General features: G+C 37.2%; 1 protein-coding gene across 1 annotated transcript; it reads left to right on the top strand.

Annotated features, from left to right (window-relative positions):
* The first annotated feature begins 5,452 nt into the window (after positions 1–5,452).
* LOC122022627 (phosphoinositide phosphatase SAC2-like) lies at positions 5,453–22,044 on the top strand. Its single transcript, XM_042580666.1, has 16 exons — positions 5,453–6,161; positions 6,861–7,065; positions 7,175–7,340; positions 7,955–8,177; positions 9,491–9,567; positions 9,699–9,886; positions 9,957–10,054; positions 10,193–10,326; positions 10,480–10,608; positions 14,825–15,260; positions 19,243–19,364; positions 19,479–19,589; positions 20,298–20,495; positions 20,796–20,951; positions 21,445–21,547; positions 21,719–22,044. The coding sequence occupies exons 1-16, from the start codon at positions 6,069–6,071 to the stop codon at positions 21,821–21,823; spliced, it is 2,544 nt and encodes an 847-aa protein (XP_042436600.1). The 5' UTR covers positions 5,453–6,068; the 3' UTR covers positions 21,824–22,044.
* The last annotated feature ends 1,218 nt before the right edge of the window (positions 22,045–23,262 follow it).

Genomic DNA, 23,262 nt, shown 5'->3' with positions numbered 1-23,262 from the left:
TTAAGGCTTGGAACTAGGTTTCAAGTGTCCTAAAAGCATGGAAACCCTAAACCAATTTCATAGCAATTATTACAAGGAACATCATGAGCATAATTAGGTTAGGTTCTAAATTTCCTAGGCCCTTAAACATGTTGTGGTCGAGACTTGTAAGGCTTGAATCTAGGGTTCAAGTGTCATAAAAGCATGAGAACCCTAAACAAATTTTATAGCAATTATTTCAAGGAACAACATGAGCATAATTAGGTTAGGTTCTAAGTTTCCTAGGCCCTTAAACATGTTGTGGCCGAGACTTGTAAGGCTTGAATCTAGGGTTCAAGTGTCATAAAAGCATGAGAACCCTAAACAAATTTCATAGCAATTATTTCAAGGAACAACATGAGCATAATTAGGTTAGGTGCTAAGTTTCCTAGGCCCTTAAACATTTTGTGACCGAGACTTGGGTTCAAGTGTCATAAAAGCATGAGAACCCTAAACAAATTTCATAGCAATTATTTCAAGGAACAACATAAGCATGTCATATTAATTTCATAACTTGTCTTAAGGAGGATCATGACATAATTAGTTTAGGTTTAACAATTTTTCTAGGCCCCTAGTCCTATCATGGTCGAATACATATGAGCATGGAATGAAGTTTAATCATCATATAGGCATGAGCATATCATGTTAACAACTTCCTCATCATGAGGCACATATCATAAACAAAAATAAGAAACATGTTTGGTTTGAGTCTTAACTTACCTATTTCCTTTGTTCATGTTTGGCCGAGAGTCTAGGGGTATGACTCTAAGTTCTAACCAAACATTCTAGCATATGAACATTAGATAAATCCCTACCATAAGATACATGTTACAAGAAACATGTTGAGCATGTCAAAATTTAGGTCTTTACATTTCCTAGGTCCTTCTCTTTTAGTCTTGTCTTGGCCGAAAATTTCATAAAGGTATCCTAGGTTTTTAGGCAACCAAATCTCATAAAAAAAAAATACACAAGCTATTGTACCACAGGTGATGGAAACTTACATCCTTTCGCTTGTGGTTTTTCCTAAGGAAAAAGGTATCCTAAGTGCCAAGGAAGGAGAGAGCTTCTTCTTCTTGTACCTCCTTTTGCTTCTCTTGCTTGGAAGGGATAGACCTTGAAGGCTTCTTCTCTAACTTTAGTTTTCTTGGAGAGGAACTTAGCTTAGCTTTTGGAATAAGGAGAGGGAAGGGGCTCTTGGTTTCGGTGAAGAATGAGAAAGGAGAAGGAAGGAGGAAGAAAAAGGAATTTAATCTCTTATTTTTCTTCTCCCAATCTATTTATTCCTTTGCCAATGAAACATGTCTTCATTCATTCCCTCAACTCCTCTTTTCCCTCACTCCTTTAATTCCCACGAAAAATAGAGAGAGGGAGGGAAGTAGGTAATTCATCTTTTGCTTGCTTCTTTTCTTAACCAAGAGGTAAGGAAGGTGAGCAACTTGATTTTCTCTTGCTCTTTTAATTTGCTTAGTTTTTCTTTTATTTTCTTCTCATCTTTAACTAAATTTTCATTCCTTCCTATCCATATATTATTTATTATTCTAGTGGTTATCATACATCAATTTATCTCCATTATTTGTGGGAGGTTCAAGGTTCAATCCTTACCTCACCTCTCCTTATTCTATTTTTGGTTTCTATTTTCCCTTTTCTCTTATCCTTTTTATTTCTATGCTCTAAAGAAAATAATACTCATATACTTATCTTATAATTTCGTGGGTGTTACATGCCGCTCGGCAACATCCTTTTGCGAAATGAACGGTTTGCCCGCTCTACGGGGCTTTTCTTTACGATTTATTTGTTTCCATGCTTGGTACCAATTGTTCCACTCGGTTATAATCACGACCTGTCTTAGATCTATCCTGACAACTTGCGGGTAGTCATTCGACCATTGACAAATTCAACAAGGTTTATACCTTCTCTTGAGTTTAAGGTCGTCGCTCGACCGTTGATGAAGATATGAGTTTAACGTCGCCGCTCGATGGTTCGGTGAAGACAGGGGTTTAACGTCGCCGCTCGACGGTTCGATGAAGACAGGGGTTTTACGTCACTGCTCGACGGTTCGGTGAAGACAGGGGTTTAATGTCGCCGCTCGAACGGATCAACCGCCAGTTCTCCGAAGCAATACTTCAAGGATCTTTGCCGAGGCACTACACTCCCTTGGCAATCGGAGAATACAACGGATCGACCGATCCGGATGATCATTTGGGAAAGTTCGACAATGCTGCTACATTTCACCAATATATAGATGGGGTAAAGTGCCAAGTCTTTCTTACAACGTTGTCCGACTCGTCTTCGATAATGGGAGATAATTTGTGGGTCAGAGGCTTAAGGAGTGGTGTGAGGGGGAGGCATGTGATCCGTTCAGGGGACGCGTCGGCTCAGGACGCCTTGCCTTTCCTTACGTCCCGCGCGGGCGCTTCGTTTGAAGAAGACCCCTTCCCCTGATTTGCTTGCGCAACCTCTGAGGGTGTTTGGAATAAAGCCCGATGGAATGAGATAGGCGCGGGTGGAGCTTCTCCATGTGTGCTGATTGACAGTCTATTTTGCCCCCAAATAGAATATTACTTCGGTCTGTCGTCGTGAGTCGCTCAGCCTCCAGAGGCCGACGTTGCTTGTTGCGCCAGTCGGTCGGCTAGTGCCTTTTGCTGTTGTTGCTCGACTATCTTTGCCGCTCGCGCTTGTATTAGTGCGTCGAGCTCCTCTTGAATGAGCGTCACAGTGTGAAGTTGTCCAGCGTCATCCATCTTGTCGGCTTGGATGCAGGTGTGTTCCCATAGACGACGCCAATTTTGATCCTGTCTGAGAGTCGAGACAATGGATGCTGGGGACGTGGCGCTCCAGTTGATCGTTGGTGGACTTCTCGTCAATGAAGCCTGCAACCACAACAACGTTAGTGCCAAGTCGGGGGGGGGGGGGGATTCCCTGGCGATGACCCTTCGACGCTCAAGTCAAACACCGACGATGTAGAAGATATGAGGAAGCAAAATGACAGAGTAACTGTAGCTACAGTAGAGATGATGCATACCTCCGTCGAAGCTTGGAGCCATTTATATAGGGCTCCGGGGAAGCGCGTGCACGCTCCTCCAAGCATATCCTAAAAAGACGTGTCAGAAAAGTATCCCTGACACCATACCTTAAAGACCCGAGCATTTCTCTGACAGGATAGTGGAAGCTTCTGTCGTACGATCCTATGTCTGTCCATGCCGCCAACTATGCTGTCTGTCGGTGACGTGAGTCCTTATGAGGATATCGGCTGATCCTCCTTTTGTCTGTTAGTGGGTCGAGCGGGATGACCGCTCGACCAGCCCTTGGCCGTTCGACGGGTCTTGTCCTTGAGCCAAGCGGAATGACCGCTCGACCAACATCCCACTATCCTCGCTCTATGTTATGTAGGTTGGAGCTGTGTCTGAATCTAGTCTGCTCGGTCGTCAATGTTTTACCGATGTGAGTCCGAGCGGGCTGGCCGCTCGACACATACCTTGCCTGTTTGAGCGCCGGAAGCTCGGTACATGGCCGAGCTGTGCTACCATCTGCTTCATGTAGGCTCGGCGATTCTTCCTCCCGGTCGAGAAAGGGGGTTGCCCGATCGGACGATAATACCGGGGCGCTGACCAGCTTGACTTTGACCTCCACCATGTCATTGACCACCCTGCTGACCGGGGCCCCTCCTTATCACCGAATCAAGTATATTTTTTATTCAATTGAGTACGACTCTTTTTTTGTTTGACCAATGGATTGAGAACTCACATCAATCGATTGACTTATGTTGAATTAATTGAGTTAATCTATTCAGCCTAAGTTAATCAATTGGTATGAACTCCTAATTGATTCGTCAAATTGAAAAAGAGTTGTGCTCACTTAAATATAAAATATAATAGATTGTATTTGTAATATACTGAATTTAAAAAGAATTTTATGTTATTTTAGACTTTAAAAAATAAAACTAAGGTTAATTAGATAAATGTACTAGGAAGTTGAAAAAAAACGAAGAAGTGAGAAGCTGACTTATCAACTTAGGAGGAAATTGAATTTACTATTGAGTTTAGTACCTCATTCGGTTATCTATTTTTATCATCCATTTACTGTGCTCGCCAGCAACAGACGACGTCAAAGGTCAAGTTAGTGGCATAGAATGGAAGAACACTCCTTTTCCACACCATCATAGATTGTCTCTATTATTTACTCTAGACCAATAAGAGATTCCTCTAGAACAATCCGCACTCGTATTCCCAATCGAGTCTGAAGTCTCTGTCGTGCCGGCATTTATCAGCACGATCCCATAGAACAATCCGGCGAGTTCCAGATCGGGAAGAAGAACGGCGGAGAGGCGACCGTGGAAGTTCCGCGAGGAAGAAAGTGAAATTCGGAGTGGAGGAGGGAGGATGGAAGCGGACGTCGGAGTGGAGGGAAGCGGCCGCCAAGCGGTTGCCCGGCGGCGGAGGCGAAGCTTTCCACGGCCAGCGAGTCAGTGCAGGTGGTCTCGTTTGTCTTTAATGACAAGACGTGTGAGCTAATTAAACCGTATTTCATGACCCCTGCGCATAGCGCAGTTGGGACTCATGATTTTGTGATCGAGAGATTCAAGATTCGATCTCGAGATGTCACGATTTAGGTTTAATGTCTTTGACATAAAATTTCAATTGTGTATTTATATTTATCTTTCTTCGTGGGACCGACTTAGGAGCTACTGATGTGATGATTTAATATTTTTAATTAAACCCTATTTCATTTTCGATCACGCGAGTAATATGGTCGAATTGCGTTGTGAGGAATGAATTATTGTGTTTTTTTTGGTCCCAAAAGAAATGGAATTATTATGGCCGGGAGCTATTTTTTTTGTTCTAAAATAAAATTAGATATTTGAATTTCTAAGAGTTTTCATAAGTTCTTCCAATATTTAAATTTACAAATATATTTAATTAAAAAGAAAAAGAAAATCATAGTCAATTGTGAAATTTTTTATATTGATCTTGTATTTCAAAAATAATATTTAAAATAGAGTGAAGCTGATTTTAATATTTATATTGTATTTTTAAAAATCAATCCATGTGATATTTCAAATTCAGCCCCTGTTATTTTTAAAAATTTAAATAATGATGTTCTCTTGAAATTCAGTATTACAATTGGGTTTTTGTTAAATGCAGGAACGGGAGGGATAAAATGGGGGTAAATTGCCGGTGACTCGGTGAGCAAGACAGTAGGCGACGGAATCGCTCGAGGCGAAACCAAATGCTACACGTTTCTTCGCCTGTATCGGTCGCCGTCACGACAGCGGCCGCCGCGATCCATAATTGATATCCAGTTATCTTGCTAGATTTCCCACCACTTCTTTTCCAGTAATCTTTTCAGATTGACCATAGTAACTCATGGTAGTTGACTCTTCTTCGTGTCTCGATAAGAACTGCCAGATCAGCGAAGATCGCTCCACCTAGCAAGTGTTCTCTGCTCTCTCATCCATCGCGGAGTAAGCCAAGTCCGCAAGAAGATGACAGCGTCAGAAAAGGCTCAAATTTTGTGCCGCGTTTTACTTCCCTTGTGATTTTTTTTCATCATCTGTTTTTTCGTGGAAGCCGTCGCTCGCCCATTCCGTGGCTTACCTTCGCCTCGGTTTCTCTTATATCGACTACTTCTTCCGAGTTCCGCCTGCCAATTATTGTGAGAGATTCCATTTCCAGATCCCGGAGGAAACCGCAGAGACCTGCTTTTTGATCTATTCTTTGAGATTCCTTTTTTCGAGGAAAGAAGAGAGAACCAAGTTCTTTCCTTTTCCTTGCTGGCTTTTGATTCGGTTCTGTGCCGTTGCAGCAAAAAAAAGTTTTTTTTTTGGGGAAAGATTGCAAGTTGTTCACAGCGACATACCCCGCCCTACTATTGTGTTGTTTTTCTTTCCCTACTTCTCGGTTTGTTTTCTGGAGAATTCTTGCGTCTCTTCCGTGAATGGAGGCGACGGAGCGGACAGCGAGGCGACGGCGTTAGGGACCGCTTCGTCTCTCCCGTGTGCAACCGAGCCAGCTGCCTCTCTCGGTCAGAGGAGCTCAGGGTTGGTGGATCCGATGGCGGCGGACAGGGAGGCGACGGCGTTAGGGACCGCTGCGTCCGCCAGTAGTTGCTGCCTCCAGAAGTTTAGGCTTTACGAGACTCATATGGTGAGTTGGGTCTCCTCGTAACAGATAGATCTTGATTACTTCTTTGTACTACCTAATGATTTTTTGGATGTTGTTCACCTTAACTAATGATTCTTCTTTTGAAACGGAGCTTGTAGTACTCTACCATCATTAGGAAATTCGGTTTCTTCCTGTCTATTGATGGGAATCATTTTAGGTGGATTTTGTCATGGTTGTTTTTTCCATCGTTACTTCTATTATGTTCCGTAAAAATTTGGGAATTCCCTCTCGAGCTTCGTTATATTATCAGATCCTTGAGAAAATCGTGCATAGCAATTTCCTTGTTAATTTCTGCTATCTGCTAAGTCTGATAGGCAGTGGCTTATGAAAAATAATATCGAATTGTTTTATTGTTCCTGTTCAGTAAGTTTGTTAATACATCGAGCAGTAAAATATGACCATATTCTCCCCCTTACTACTTACAACTATTCACGCGAATCTTTGTGCAGAAAAACTGAGATTTATGTTCCTTCCAAGATACTTCCCAGTGATTTTGACTAAATTTAATTGATTATTTCCAGTCTTCCTTGCTTGTCAGACGTCTTGATGGATCTAAAATTATAGATTATTTAGTTAAGCTGTTGAAGTACTCATTATTGGACTGCATCAGTGATAAAAGTCTTTATCCAGTAGTTAATTCCTTCTTTTGTTTAACTTAGATACCTGTTTACTTTGTTGCAGAAATTCTACATGGTAGGTAGCAATAACAACAAAACACAATGGAGGGTGTTAATAATTGATAGGCTAGAACCCTCTGAGCTGAACATTCGTGAGGACCCGACAACATACTCTACTGTTGAATGTAATGACTTGCTGAAGCGAGTACATGAGGGCAACATAGCAACAGGTGGATTAAAATTTGTGACCAAATTTTATGGTATTGCGGGTATGTAAAACTTCTATTTATTCTGAACTTGGATAATTTTGCAACATGGTTTCAAACACAACTTCCAAACACTTTGCATTAAGGTCTTCTGAAATACATCCATTTGCAGGATTTGTCAAGTTCCTTGGCCCCTACTACATGCTTCTCATTACCAAGAGAAGGAAGATTGGCAACATTTATGGTCATGCTGTATATGGTGTCTCCAAAAGCGAAATGATAATCATTCCAAATTCTACTGTGCGATCTGCTGTGACCTATTCTAAGGATGAAAACAGGTCTTTTGTCCATTCTTCATGTGAAAAATGTGTTCTGTACACTTGTAGTTTTTATCTACACCGTGCTTATCTTCAAGAATTGATTGTTATTGTATCCCAGACTCTATAAGCTTGAACAGCCATTTCTAAATTTTAGTATTTTACACACAACAAATTTTATTTAACTGCTAATAAGTTTTTCCTCAATCACTGCCATAATGCAGTGCGGAGTGTTATATAAAGTATCAATCAAATTACTCCATTATCCGGTTGTCTATTTGCTATTTGTTTGTCTTGTATACAATCACTTAGTTTTTTTTTCTTACACGCAGTACTGTTGCTATGTGAAAGTACTATCTTCTCGTATAAACATTTTTTGATGTAACCTAAGTTATACCATTGGAGTCATTACAGTTTCTGGAGGCCTAAGTGTCAGGTTCAATTTTACCAGACAACTTTATAACTCCGAATCAGTATTTGGATTGTTGTAAGATTTATGTATTGGAAGAAATATGTACAGGTTTCTTGTAGTATCTGTGATTGTGGAGATACCTGTTACCTTTGCGTCATTCTATGATGATGTTTGTTTTATTTGCAGAACTATTCACAACTTGTATTTCTTATCTGTTACATAGATACAAGAAGCTACTCTGCACTGTGGATCTCACGAAGGACTTCTTCTTCAGTTACTCGTACAATATAATGCGTAGTCTTCAGAAGAACCTATATGATGGCATCACAGGACAAGTTCTGTATGAAACAATGTTTGTTTGGAATGAGTTCTTGACACGTGGTGTCCGTATGCTTCTCAAAAATACTACGTGGACAGTTGCACTAATTCATGGTTTTTTTAAGCAGGTACATATTTGTCCAGTTTATGCCTGATTGCAGTCATGATTTTGTAGGAACTGTCTATTCTAGATCTATCTTAGCTTGCTTGGGAGTAGTCTATGTTATCATCTAGGTACTTAATGACTACTAAATATTATGAGAACATCAAGTTTGTACAAGTTGAACATATATGAGGCTTCCTGTATGTGAGCATGGATGAAAATTACCTCTAGTACCACTACTAATCTAAAATCGGGCTTGTTTCTTTGCTGCTATGTGATTTTTTTTGTGCATGGAAATGACTTTTTTGTGTGCTCTTGAATTGTTTAACATCTGAGTTTTGATGTTACTGGAAAAATTCTAATGCTAAAAAGAGAAGCTTTGCTTTCAGGTAGAAGTTAGTGAGGAAAACATTAGGGCTGCTTACCCTTCAGAGTTCCCTCTAGTGATGTTATTATTTATCATTGTAATACTGCAGCTTAAACCTTTTAAATACATGGTATTTACAACTAGTTCCCTAACAACAATATTGTTTGCACCTATAAGTTTCCCCATAGCTTTTTTTTCAAAGAAAAGTTCTTACATAGAGATCAATTTCATATAAAAATAGGTATTCATATCCTCTAATATCTATTTATTAATATTTTGCATAATAAATATGGTCTTAGGTTGAGTATTTTAATATAGGCATAGGTTTAGTAAGTCTCAGGCCGACAAACTCATGCAAAAATTGATGTCATGAGATCATAATGATATAGATGTGTGAGGTTACTGGATTAGATAAAATAAGACATGCTCCTATATAATATATAGTGGGTTTAATTCCAACATATCCTAAAGATAAAAATAAGAAAAATAGATTAAGATGTCAACAAAAAACAAGTGGGATCATTTAGGGTGAAATGTGAGGTGTAGAGGGCAATCATAAAATTTTACTAAATAGTAATACTATTGAAAATGATTTCATGTTTGGGATGTTTGCAAAAATGGAGCCTTACGTAGAGCTCAATAGCCAATCCCAAATAGTTGAGTCTATAATTTATTTTAGCTGTTTAGGTAATAATATTCCTCCATATTAAATTTGCAACTCCTATACTGACAACTTGTGCTGGTATAATCATTTTAATACAGTTCCTTTGCCTCTCCAGACTGTATATCTATGTATGGTTCTGCACTAGGGTGCCAAACCAAAAAAGTAACAAATTTTCTTCTCTAAGTTGGATCTTCCCTTTTCTATGTTTGGCCAATGGAAAATGTTTCTTTTTTCTTATCAAATATCTGTCACTCAATCAGTTATTATTTCTGTGTAACATCATACTATGGTCTCTGTTTGATTTCAGGTTAGGCTCTCAGTCTGTGGCAAAAATTTTAAGTTTACACTCATTGCTAGGCGTTCACGCCATTTTGCAGGCACCAGGTGATTAATTAACAACTAGTTTTTTAAAGACTTGTTTCTTTTACAAACACATGTTGTCAAAATAATAAAGTTCCTGTAATCTGTCCATATCTTTTTGGTCAATGATTTGGTGTAACTTTTTCCTGGATTAGGTACCTAAAACGTGGTGTCAACAAGAAGGGTAGAGTTGCCAATGATGTTGAGACAGAACAGATTGTATGTGAAGATACTATTGAAGAGACGCCGTCAGAAATAACTTCAGTTGTTCAGAATCGAGGTTCAATACCACTTTTCTGGTCCCAAGAAACTTCAAAGCTAAACATTAGGCCTGATATTGTCTGTAAGTTCAAACTCTCGCATTAGCTTTGTCATATTATACATTTAACTAATACGTAAAATCCTCTTTTCAGTGCACAAGAAGGACCAGAACTTTGAAGCTACTAGACTTCACTTTGAAAATCTTGTGAAGAGATATGGAAACCCTATTATTATTTTGAATTTGATTAAGGTAGGGAATTTCTTACGTTCTCTAACAAATAAGAAACCTAAATTTTATATCTTCTATTTTCTGTACATTATATGTCATTCCTGTCAGAGATTTTTGGTATTCATGTAATATCACTACTTGTTTGTTCTACATAATCAGTCATGTGAGAAGAAGCCACGGGAATCTTTGCTTCGTGCAGAATTCAGTAATGCAATTGATCTTATAAACAAAGATTTACCAGGCAAAAAGCGCTTGAAATTCTTGCATTGGGATATACAAAAACAATCTAGAAGGTACATAGCTGGAATAATCAATCTTTTTTTATTTTATTTTGTTAATCTCTACTGTTTGAGCAAGAAGTGAGTTATTAACTGTGTTTTCTTAATTTTATGTTTACATGATCTGTTCAGCTTTCAACTAATCATTAGCTACTGAAATATATTTAGGAAAGGTGAAAATGTGCTGGAAATGTTAGGAAAAGTGGCAGATTATGCCTTAAATCTAACTGGAATTTTTTATTGCCAATTACCACCATCCTTGAAATTTCAAGATGTTGATCTGCCGACAGATATTGGGTAAGGCTTTCCTTTTGCAACTTTATGTTTTTATTATTGTTAATTTAGGTTTCTCTATTGGTTTCATGATTAGCATCACAGTATCTTAGCATTCATTTTTATTATTTGTCAGCATAAAAAGTTTGAATCACAGACAAAATAGAACCCAATCTAAACAAGTTACATTTAGAAGAACCTGAAATTCAATGTTGATTATTTCTATTGCTGAAAAATGATTTGTTTGTCGAAACAAGTTTTTAAAACACTTTTTATGAACAATAGATTTATTTTCTACTATTTAGACGTGATATTAAAATATGTTGAAAAATATCCTATTTTTTATGTACAGAGGGGAAAAGATTTTCACCTTCCGTAGGTTCAACATGACTATGTAGCCCAATCGATTGTATAGCTCATCAATCGTCTCTAGCCTTCTATCATCAAACCAAATAGGTAGGCAGTATAGCCCGATCGATTGTCTCGCTTGATCAACCTCCTGGCTCAATCAGATGGTCAAACTCGCCTAATCACTGACATAACTTGCGGACTTGACCAATTGGCCTAAGCAACCTCCGCTTGACTTACCTACTTGACTCATTTAGTTCGACCAACTCAAATGAATAAAATGGACCTACTCAACCTTATCAAACTACTTACTCACTTAGATTGCCCAAACCACTCATCCTGCTTGGTTTGCTCAAAACACTCAAAACACTCAAAACAATTGGTCTGGTTGGATCTGCTAGCATGCTCAAACTGACAACTCACCCAACTCACCAAGCCTAATCAACTTGATTAGAGGCTTGATCCGACTAGTTGAATCTGCTTGTTGGACTCTATTAGCCTGACTGCCTATGCTAACAAGCCAAGCTTACTCAGTCTGGCTGAACACTCTTGACCTGTGTAATCTAATCGGATAGATCCTACTCGTTCGACACAACTAGCTCGATTGACTTAATAGTCCCACCCAACCTGTCTGGTCCATTTGGCCCAACTCAGTTGACTTAACCAACTAAACTAGTTAAATTGATTAACTCTATGTGCATACTTGGATTGCCCAATCTGCTCTGCTTACTAGATTCAGCTCACGAGCTCATGTGCCTTATGCTCTTTGTAACTTGCCTGCATGACCCAATTGGACTAACAAGATCTTCTGACTTGACTGACCACTTAGGTTGCCCGTCTTGGGTAGACAACTTGACTTTATTGGCTTACTCGGATGATTGCATTAGATTGAGAATGGAGAGACAGTTATTAATAAAGTGAAGAGATTACAAATGGGTAAAAGAAAATAAATTTTACTCTTTTTCAAAGGAAGCCATTTTCTTTACAAATTTTTATATTTTTTGTTGAACAAAAGAAAATTTCTCTTAATCGGGATTTTTCATCGCACCATGAAAAATATTCTCTCAAATATTTTTCATAGAATTAACAAACCCTTAGTCTAGAATAGCAATGGCGAAGCTTGACTTTCCATGAGTTTAATAACAATTTTGTACTCTCATTTTCTCTATGATGATCAAATTAATATATGATTATTATTCAAATTTGCTTTGATTAAATTGCTTCATAATCTAGGTTTTATAATTTCTTTAATTCTTTGATAACCACTTTCAGGGAGCAAATTTCATTATTATGTATCTAACAGACTTTTATATTTCCACTTACTAAATAAGAGAACAAATTAGATAATGCTTATAATTTCTGCCATTTTAGGCATCGTCGTAATGTTTTTCACCATTGTACACTATCTTATTTTTTTCATCTTTTTTTAGACATGATTGTTTAGTTCAATAGCAATCTCTCCTATGCGCCATGACTATTGTGTCAATTAGTACTATGTTGTGCTAACATTCAATAGAGCTTGACAAGTCTCAACGTACATCGTGATGATTTCAAGTAATCCTTATTTTTTAAAACTTGTTTCTTGGAAATTCTAATTCATATATTTTTATTTTTCTAAGTAAACAAGTCAACATTAAAATCAGAAATGAATAAAACACTATTGATATAGTTATAATTGAGATAGTCATATTAGAAGTAAAAAATTAAGTCAAAGGGGATTAAATGAGTGGAATTCATTTATAAGTCATCTTGGCATACTTTAGAATGTGCTGAAATATGTTGAATACTAGTACATTTATAGTACGATAAAATCTAATTCAATTGATTATGTAATTAAAAATTTTATTTTAATAACTAAATGCAATAAATGAAAGAGTTTAAAATTAATAAAAGCCATATAAATATATCTCAGTATAAATCGATGCATGCCAAAGTGCGTTGAGTGTCAGTGCAACATAATGTGCAAATTGTATCATTTGATTTGAGTAGGGACCAAAACTCATATAATGATACTTCAATTTTTTTACCGCCAGGTATGTAACTTCTTTCTCTTCTTTCCTTTTTCTTCTCATTTCCTCCCTCCACCTCCAATTCCCTATCAGCACAATTCCAAAATCCATCTCATTCTTGTCAAATACCGAAACTCCAGCTTGGAATAATACATTTTAGTATTAAATTAATTAAATTGAACGTGTTTTTAACATAATGAACTTAAAGTAATGTCTACTGAAAGATTATCACCATGTTCTCTAGAATCTTATTGATATGCAGTGTATACAATTCAGTTTATTCCCAAAAATATATATACTCAACTTCTAGTGAATGATTAGTTTGCCTTAAGGTTCAGAGAGAAGGCTCATAAAATTACACATGGAGTTCTATGAAAGCAAACTAATCCTACAAGATAGAATTTAACTGAAATCTTAATGAATAGAGAACTCTAAGCACAAAAATTTAAGTAAAGCTATGTATTACTATTAAATATGAATAGGAGCAAAAACAAATTCGAAATAAATATATTGGGATCAAATCGTCTTCATCTTGTTTGATGATCACTGACCACCACACATGTTTCACATGCTTAATTCTTCTTAAAAAATTGTATTTTATGAGCAATGCACATTCTGAAAAATGGAAACAAAAAAGAAAATAGAAACATGGTATCAAATTGAATCTAGTGAGATGTTATATTGAGGATCACAATTTTATGGAATCAAAGAATATTACATTTAACAAAAAATTAAGAAAATGGTGGATAGAATTGATTTTTTAATTACCAATTAAAACTTTAACAACAGCAACAACAAGTAGAGAGAGAAACTCAAGCCTCAGATCTTGTGCACGACCAATATCATGGTACTGGGCTAATAGAAGCAAACAATTAATGCTGAACAGAAGCAAACAATTCACACGGGAGGATTGCCTACCGCCAAGTGGCTAGAGAATTTAAGTTGTTGGAGCAGTGGAAAGTAGGGGTGAATTTAGCTACTTCTTCAACCATGGATTTCTTCAACCATATATATATATATATATATTGGTGAAAGTAATCCATCACATGATCGATTTATAATGGGCAAATGTACTTAGATTTGGTGGGGTTATTGAGCTTGGGCATGAAAAGCAGCAGGAAAATCTTCAACATTCATCAGTGATCAGATGTTGCTAAATGCCAAGGAGGATCGATGAGAGGATGGAAAAGAAAATGGTTTTGCAAATAGAAAAAGTGATTAAGAGGGTCGAAATGGAGAGTGAGATGGGTGAAGGAGCAATAGTAGAGAGAAAGGTCTTCTTGAATGGCAGCAGGGAGAGAGTAATAAAAGGATTGAAATACTAATTTACAGTTCAAAATCAATTAAGGAAATGCATTTGACCTATATACATAGCTAAATGCTTCATTAGTTGGCTAAAGGTGTTCTGACAGTCAGCCTTTGCAATTGCAAGAAAAAGTGAAAGCTGAAGATAAAGAATGCCAACTGTAGTACATTGTTTTTAAAAGATAAGTAGTTCTATTGATTTGGATATATTATTCCAGCAACAAGTCTGAGTCATCATTGATTATTTCCCTTTTGGTTATCTTCAATGTATCCAAAATTAGCTTGGAGACTGTTCCTTTTGCTTTTCTCCTCTTCTGAGGATAGCAGTAGAGGATAGCTTTCCTCCATATTTATGATTATATATTGTCAAGTCGTTCAGATGCTTTGATCAAAATGGCAGTGGTAAATGATAGATTGAGAATAGACTGATATCACTAGGCTTTTTAATTATCTCAAAGCAGCATATTGGAAACTATGAGGTTGAACTGCTGTTAACTACCACACTATTATGCATTTGAATCATGGATATGCTACATGAGACATGATTTTAGAAATTTGCCATGCAATAACCAATGCAGGGTATCAGTTGCCATTGGTTCTTATGGCAGTTCCTGGAGAGATGAAGGGCAGAACTCAGATATATCTCAAAGTGAATACTCTGGGGACAGAACCGAGCACGATGTTGATAATTCAGCCAATGAAATACATAACCATACTACTTCTCATAATGACTATTCTGCAGATGAATTTGAGTGCAAAGTCAACTTGGCAAATCCACCAAGGCTTCAAAGTGGCGTCCTTAGAACAAATTGTATTGATTGCTTGGATCGAACAAATGTTGCACAATATGCCTATGGTTTGGCTGCACTTGGTCAGCAGCTTCATGCCTTGGGATATATAGATGCTCCAAAAGTTGATCCAGACTCCCCTTTAGCTGATGATATGATGGATATCTATGAAAGAATGGGGGACACACTTTCTCTACAGTATGGAGGTTCTGCTGCTCACAACAAGGTATTAAAATGCATCACATAAATAATATTTACTTTGAGGGATAATCTGTTTGTGAAAAAAGTTATTATACGACATATTTACTTTTTTTTTTGTTAATTATTTTTAAAATTTAATTCCCGCTTCCCAGGTTTTAAGTGTAGTTTATTTATTTCCTTAAATAACTCATGGCTGGCTAGTGTATTTTACAAGTCACAATCTTATATGAATTGTGCTACGTATTGTATGGTGCATATTTTTTTTTATTTGGGAAACATGTCTTCCTTGTATTGGCACACTCCTATGTACTCTAAATTCATGTTCATTTTATTTCCTCACAATTTGTTGCACTCATTTTGTGGACCCACAAAAAACTTAAGTGACATAGCTTCACACTGGAAGCTATAAGCTATATGTTTTTAAAGTGGCCTCACATATCCTTTAGGAAATCAGTGTCAATATTCTTGTTGATGTTTGAATATGAGAATATATTTATGTTGTTTGCAAAATTATTTAGGGTTAGAAATTCTAATGTGAAAGAGGCTATGAAAAAATTTTAGAAAAATAATTTTGATTTGAAATATATGATTAATTACGAGATATTGGTTTACTATAAAGCTTATCTTACACCTTCATTTTATGCCATGGCACTCTTTGTTTATGTAGAGAAGGTAATCATACTTTGTTTCCATTATTTATATAATTAATCGCCAAGTGTTGAATTTATAATAAGAACTCAATAGCTAGTAACTAGAGGTGTCAATGGGTTGGTCCTTGGCTAGGGATGGCTTGTGCTCACCTAGGCTTGCTTTCCTTTGGATAGGGATGACCTCAATTTGGATGTAACTATGGGTTCTTGATTGTTAGTGCAATCGACCTCTGGTTAAGGTTGACCAAGCTCGATTGATCAAGTTTGAGTTGGCTCGAGTTGAGTTTCGATATTTAATTAATGTGTTTGTTGAATAGAGTGAGACGTCAGGTAAAAGGAGAGTTTGTCAGAGAGGGAGATTGTTGGTATAATCGACCTCGGTCAGGTTGACCAAGATTGATTTGAACGTGGATGGTTGAGCGAAAAGTCAAGTAAGCCAAAGTTGAACGGATATTTAACTGTGGAGAAGTCTAAATAAGTTACAGTTGATTGGACACTTGGCAGTCGGAAGTCCAACAAGGAGTTGGTGAGAGAGAAGTCCAAGTGGGTAACGATTGATCAAACACTTGACGGTCAAAAGTCCAACAGAGAGTTGGGAAGGGTGAAGTCCAAGTGAGGTCATGGAGGATTGGACACTTGACATAAGAGGCGAAGTCCAAGTGCGGCGTAGAGGACCAGGCAGGAGAAGTGAAGTTCAAGTGGATCATGGAGGACTGGACACTTGGCATGAGACGTGAAGTCTAAGTTGGTTATCGGACACTTGACAATAAGGGAAGTTTTGGTAGGTGAAGGTTGATCAGATGCTAGGCAATAATGAAGTTCTGGCACGTTAAGATTGATTAGATGTTAGACAACGGTAAAGTCTCATTAGGTCAAGGTTGACCGGATGCTACACAGTAGTGAAGTCCTAGAAGATCAAGCAAGTTTGGTTGGTCAAGGTTGACCAGATGCCTGACAAGTCAAGGTTGATCCCGGCAAGTCAAAGGTTAATCGGATGTCGGTCAAAGAAAGTTTTGGTAGGTTGAGGTTAATCGAATACTAGGCAAGGCAAAACTTTAGCTTTGGAAAGGTTAAAATCAAAGGTATCAATCGACTGCTAGATAGTAGCAATTGACTAATGATCCCTAAACTTCGAATTAGGAGTTTGAGGGAGTTTGCTATAGATTGGTCAACTACTAGATTTTGTTGATCGATTGATGACACACTGTTGCAGCAAACAAAATGTTTAGAACTCGATTGAACAACTCGACTGATGATCATCATTCGATTGATGATATGGATTAGTCGACTGTTGTCATTGTTGTAGCGAACTGAATGTTTTGAACTCGACTACATGACTCAACTATCCAAGTAGCAGTTGATTGATCTGTTGTCATTGTTGTAGCAAACAAAATGTTTTGAACTCGACTACGTGACTCAACTGTCTAGGTAGCAGTTGATTGATGGACTGTTGTGGTCAAAGCTAAGTTGGAAAGAGTCGTTCTGCAGGTGAAATAATTAAATTCAGTAGAGCAATCGACTGATGGGCACATGCAGTCGACTGTTAGATGGAATCAACCCCGATCTGAAGGCTATAAAGGAAGGATTTTGTGGAGGGTTTCGTCACCGGTTCTTGAGGGTTTTTGGAGGACAGTGCTACTGCATTTTTGGATTTTCAAGAGGCTAACCAAAGCAATCAACAACGAGCAAAGCCAAGTTCATTTGTGTAAACTTGTTTGTTTCGATTTCTCTTGATTTCATTTGTATTTGGCTTGTATTGTTTGTAAGAGTGGTGCTGTAAGATTTCTAGACAAGGTTTCCAGCAAGGAGAAAGATAGTGGTGTTGTCGTTAGGACATTAGGCCCTGGAGTATGAATCGGGGGTTCCAAATCACGTAAAAATGGTTTGTGTTTGTGTTTGCGCTTGTGTTTGGTTTTATGTTTATTTTTCCACTGTGTATTAACCGATTGTAGACGAACATACAAATGAAGCGATGTCAACAGTCCCAACGTTGATGACCTGAAATACTCTCGTCCCCTCGGGACGGTCTAGTGGCTAGTGCATGAGGTGTTGTCACCATGAGGTTTAGGGTTCGAATCTCTTTAAAGCCGAGGTAAATACCTCTCTTATGTGCTAGTCACTATTCCAAGGCTAGTAGCTGCCCGTGATTTACCTCTTACGTGTTGACCTTGGGACGGGTTGGCGGGGGCGCTGGGGGCGAGCGTATTCGTCTTTTGCCACCATGACCTGAAATACTCTCACACCAAGCCCATCCCTAGCCTGGGAAAATGTTAGTTGGGTTGTGCTCTGCATGACTTGAATTTGTTGGGCCTAAAGAATCATTTTATTAGTTGTTTAGTGACAATTGGTGGAGATCAGAATGCATCTAGTGGAGATAGCCAATAGTGCTTTGCACTGCTTATGATCATGACTATCACTCACGTCCTCTCCATTGCAAATACAATTGATGGTATTTGCAGTGGAGTGGATATGAATCCACAACCAATATCGTAGAATTATGATCCATTTAGATAATGGATGACTATGGGATTAAGGGGTGGATGATGGATTGAGGGTTGAACCAAGAGGTGAGGCTATTTATAAAGAAGCAAAACAAGTGAGTTGGGCACATGTCCATGCCCAGCCCAACCCGTGTGCTGACTCACATGATTGGCCTAGCCACGGGCTACACTTTGTTAGGCCAAATCATGCCCAATATTATTGCAGACCATAGCCTAACTGTCTAACATGAACCATGGCCTTTTCTCTTCCTAGGTATGGACTGACCCATCTTTGGCTAGATTGTGCCTAACATGACCAAATTGCCTAGGCTGAGCCACAAGCAGCCTGACTGGTCTAGTTGACACATCTATAACTGTCTGCAAAGAAGTCCACTCTTTGCATGTTGTAAGTATTTTGGTTGCGCAAGGCTAGCTTTTCATTCACTTAACTGGTTTTTTGAGTTTCCTAATTAAATCTTTAGCTATACTAGATTCTCTATATGGGTTTCTTTTAGTCTTTATTGCCCATTCACTAAAAATATGAAAAATGTATAAACCGTCTCTACCAATTCATCATCTTTAGTAAATTCTTAATTGCCTAATTTGATTCACTCCTTGAGAAGTTCTGATACAAAAATTTCCTTCACACTTTTCTTTCTATAGGTAAAGGATTACTTTGTCCTTAGTACAGCTATTCTTAGTTGAATGTATCTGGAATTTCCCAGATTAACAATATAAATGCTGCCCCTTTTAGCAAAATATATATGGATGAATGAGGAAAATAAAGTCTAGCTTGATTATCCATAGCCTATTTATAACATGAAAATATTTTGCATGATCACAACATCATTAGTTATGTTTTTTGTATGGTGTTCAGATATTTTCTGAAAGAAGAGGTCAATGGAAGGCTGCAACCCAGTCTCAGGAGTTATTGAGGACAATACAACGATATTATAGAAATGCCTATATGGATGCAGAGAAGCAAGATGCTATTAACTTGTGGGTTCTTACGTTCTCACCAATTGATTATCATTAAGCTCCTTGCAGTGTCCTATAGCAACACTTTCTTGGCAACAGTCTTCATTTATTCTAATAACTTTCTGAAATTTGTAGGTTCCTGGGTCATTTCCAACCCCACCAGGGTAAGCCAGCACTTTGGGAGCTGAGTTCTGATCAACATTACAGTACTGGAAGGCACAATGCAAGTTCTCATGAGAATGCAAGGTATATTTTGTTAGGCTATAGGATCTACAGGTAGATAATGCATGCTATATTTCCTACAGGTAGATAATGCGAGGTATATCTTTATGTAACCAGATGCCAAGTTGGTTGCCAACATGCCAAAGATGCACACTATTTTCTTGGTAGTCAGAGTATAGGATCTACAGTTATAAATAACTAGATTTCACTAATAGACAATAGAACACAATATTTCCTTGGATTCTTTAAGAGGAGAACCTCCATAATCATAGATGAGGATAAGAGAGGAAAACTAACTTCATCTTTATAATTGCATTGATCTTAATTTTATTTTGATTTTATATATTTCCAATGGTTTTAATTGAAAGAAAGGAAATTCATATATATATCTTTTAAGATGCGACATTATCCTCTGTTGCAATGGAGTTCAAGTTGACTACTAGGATTGTAGAGAAGCAAATAATAGTCACATAGTAGAGATAGATAGCATAAATTTGTATGCTTGTTGTGCACCAAGTATTGGATGTTGAAGCCAAACACTTTGCTTTTACACATGTTTCAATTATGTTGGTCCATGCAAACATTTCTGCAATCAAGAATTTTTAAATCTTACACTGATTTCCAATAAAAACACCCATTATTGCTATTTATTCTCTGTACCCATATGTGAAAAATATCTTAGTACCTTTTGGAGCACTTTCCCAAGTTAAAGTTCAGCCTTTTATTTTTCAGGTCATTTATTAAGAGATCTCTGTCAGATGGCAATATTCTTTGTGATAGCGAAATACCCATGTCTATCTGTGATCCTGGATCAAATGAAGCTGCTGCTTCAGCATTCCCTACGATAATACAACAAGATTCAGTTGCCAAGGGTCTTTGTGATTCCACACCTGAAATTTCAACTTGTGATAATGATATTCAATATTACAGGTGAGCTTCTCTTGACTATTACTCTTGTGGACTCATTTTAAGTTCCTCTTTTGGTTTCTAACAAGAAGGTAATTACTTGAACTACAGTTGTTTTTCTATTTTCTTTTGTTGCTTATTTATTCAGACTACTAAAACAGAAGTACGTAGCAGCTGAAATTCTAGTGAAACTATTTTATTTTGACAGTTCCCGTTGTATGTCAAACTCCAGCATTATTGGAGCTTATTGAACAAGAATTGCTGCTTTAGATGTTCCTTATGCATAAACATAATCTAATGATAGTCTCCTGTTCTCTTTATTAGTTACATGCCGACATTTCCTAGGAGGCAAATAGTTTCAGATAATGGGCACATATGCTTCAGCAAACATAGATTCAATGACTCCAACTGTTCGAACTTCCTTGACTTCGATTGGCTTTCGTCATCAGGCAATTCATGTGAAGATGAAGGCTCTGAAAGGTAATCTTCAATGACCATCTTCTTTAGTGAAAAATAAAAAATCTTCACGGTTCGTGAGATTGGAATCATGTCTACTTTTTATGCCTTCTTTTGTTTTGAAGATAAAAAGTAGGGAAAAAAATGAAAATTACTTCTGAGATTGTTGGTTCCCTAGAGGCTAAGTTTGCTGCCACTCATAACAAACTACTCGTTTTGCTGTTGGCTCATTTCATTTATAAGTTATTATTGATTTGTGTTGGCCAACCAATCCTAGTAATATCTTTGTTTGAGAAAGAATTCCTTCGTGTTACTTGCACGAATGCAGACTCAAACCTTTAAAATTAAGAATCGTTGCGAGTGCTGCAAACATGGCAGACCAAAATAAAATTATGAAAGCATTTAATTTCACCCATGTAAGCATACTATGCTTGTTATTGCTGTGGCCATCAGTCTACGCATCTCTTTCAATTCAAATCCCATTTTGCTATTCATTTCCTTTTCACTCACGTTGCAGGTCCTCTATCATTAACTCACCAATGACAAATGTTTCCACTGAAAATGTTCTTGAAGGAGACGAGGGAATTAGCAGTTTAAATATAGAGGGTGCCAGCATTGAGGTTTGTTTCCTTGTATCATTTTTTGAGCACGATTTCTTTTACTGTTATTTACTCTAAGATCTTGTACTTTGATCTTTGCCGAGTCCTTCTTGGCTCTCTCAAACAATGACAAATTGATATTTCACCTTTGCAATTGTAGAACTTAGAAAATAGTTGTTTTCTTGTATGCAGGTGGGTGAAACAGAAGGCAGACAAGCATCTGAAAACTCCAATGCTGGTGAATTTTCTGATAGATTTGCTCACTGGGTTGCTTATGGAGGGACGCTATGCTATTGACGACGATGTGCATAGTCAAACAAATCAATCTCAGCATTCCACTGTAATGTCCGATCTGCACTAGTTAGAATAAGTTTTCAACTTTTTGTGTTTTTTTCAGAAGAAATATAATTAGTATGTATCTTGGGTACGTAGATGCAATTCTTTCCGGGCTAAGCTCTGTTTGTTTGTATGTAAATATCGACACCAAGAAGAATGCAATAATAATTACTTGTAAATTATAGGAAGATTCAATTTAAGAGGTATCTTATGCCTTAAGTCTTCATTACATAGTATGAATGATCTTCATTATACCTTTCGCAACTCCGGCACAATTGCTTTTTTAAATAACCTATTTATCTTGGCATGCTTTGTACAATTATCTAAGTATAATTGTATTGACTTCTCCAAAGATTAGTCTAAGTCCTGTAAGAAAATTTTCAACCAGAATACTTTACAAATTTCGAAAGCCATTTCTCTGTACTTATCTTTTGCACTAGCTAGATCATGCAAATGACATTCTGATTTTTACACCTCAATTTAACTAAGTTCACAGCTATTGATCGTCTATCTTCAATTGCTCTAATCCAATCAACATTTATATATACTTCAATATTTTACTTGTTTGTGTTTTAAGAAAATAAAATTTCTTTTTCTAGATTTTAGATATCTCAACCCATGAATGTTTGCATTCATATATGATATTCACCGGAGTTACGCATGAAATGACTAATAATGTTGCTTATTAGGATTGCATATTACTCAAAATCCGAATAATTTTGCTTGTTTATGTTTTTAGAGAATAGAATTTCTTTTACTGGAGCTAAATTTAGATACTTCAAAATATAAATAAATATTAAGTCCAACTCTTATTCTCACATGACAATTTTGTTTTGGTCATAAATGATACTCATTCTATTATTGATGCAATTCATATTGACAATGCCCAGTTGACCCAATTTAATTGGCCTCGAGTTGAGTTTTCATATTTAATCAATATTTTTTATTGATGATAGCGAGACGATAAGTAGGAGAGTTTTTAGAGATGAAGATTGTCGGTGCAATTAATCTAGGATCTTAATGTTGATGTGGATGTTTGAATGAAAAATTAAGTAGGTTAAAGTTGATCAAATATTTGACGGTAAAAAAGTCCAAGTGAGTCCTGATTAATCGAATATTTAGCAGTCGAAAGTCTAACAGGGAGTCGACAGGTAGAGAAGTTCAAATGATGTTTGAAAATGATGAAGTTCTGGTAGGTTAAGGTTGATCGGATGTTAGACATGAGATAAAAAATCTAAACAAATCAAGGAGGATCGGATGTTTGACAATGACAAAGTCTTGACAAGTTAATATTTACGTAAGATGCAAATTTCCGATAGATCAAGGTTGGTCGAATGATAGATGGGTAAAGTTTTAGTTGGTTGAAGTAAATTGGATATTAGACAAGGATGAGGCCATAG

Source organism: Zingiber officinale, chromosome 9B (genome assembly GCF_018446385.1).
Source record: "Zingiber officinale cultivar Zhangliang chromosome 9B, Zo_v1.1, whole genome shotgun sequence".
Classification (NCBI taxonomy): domain Eukaryota; kingdom Viridiplantae; phylum Streptophyta; class Magnoliopsida; order Zingiberales; family Zingiberaceae; genus Zingiber; species Zingiber officinale.
This window is presented reverse-complemented; position numbering and strand designations above follow the sequence as displayed.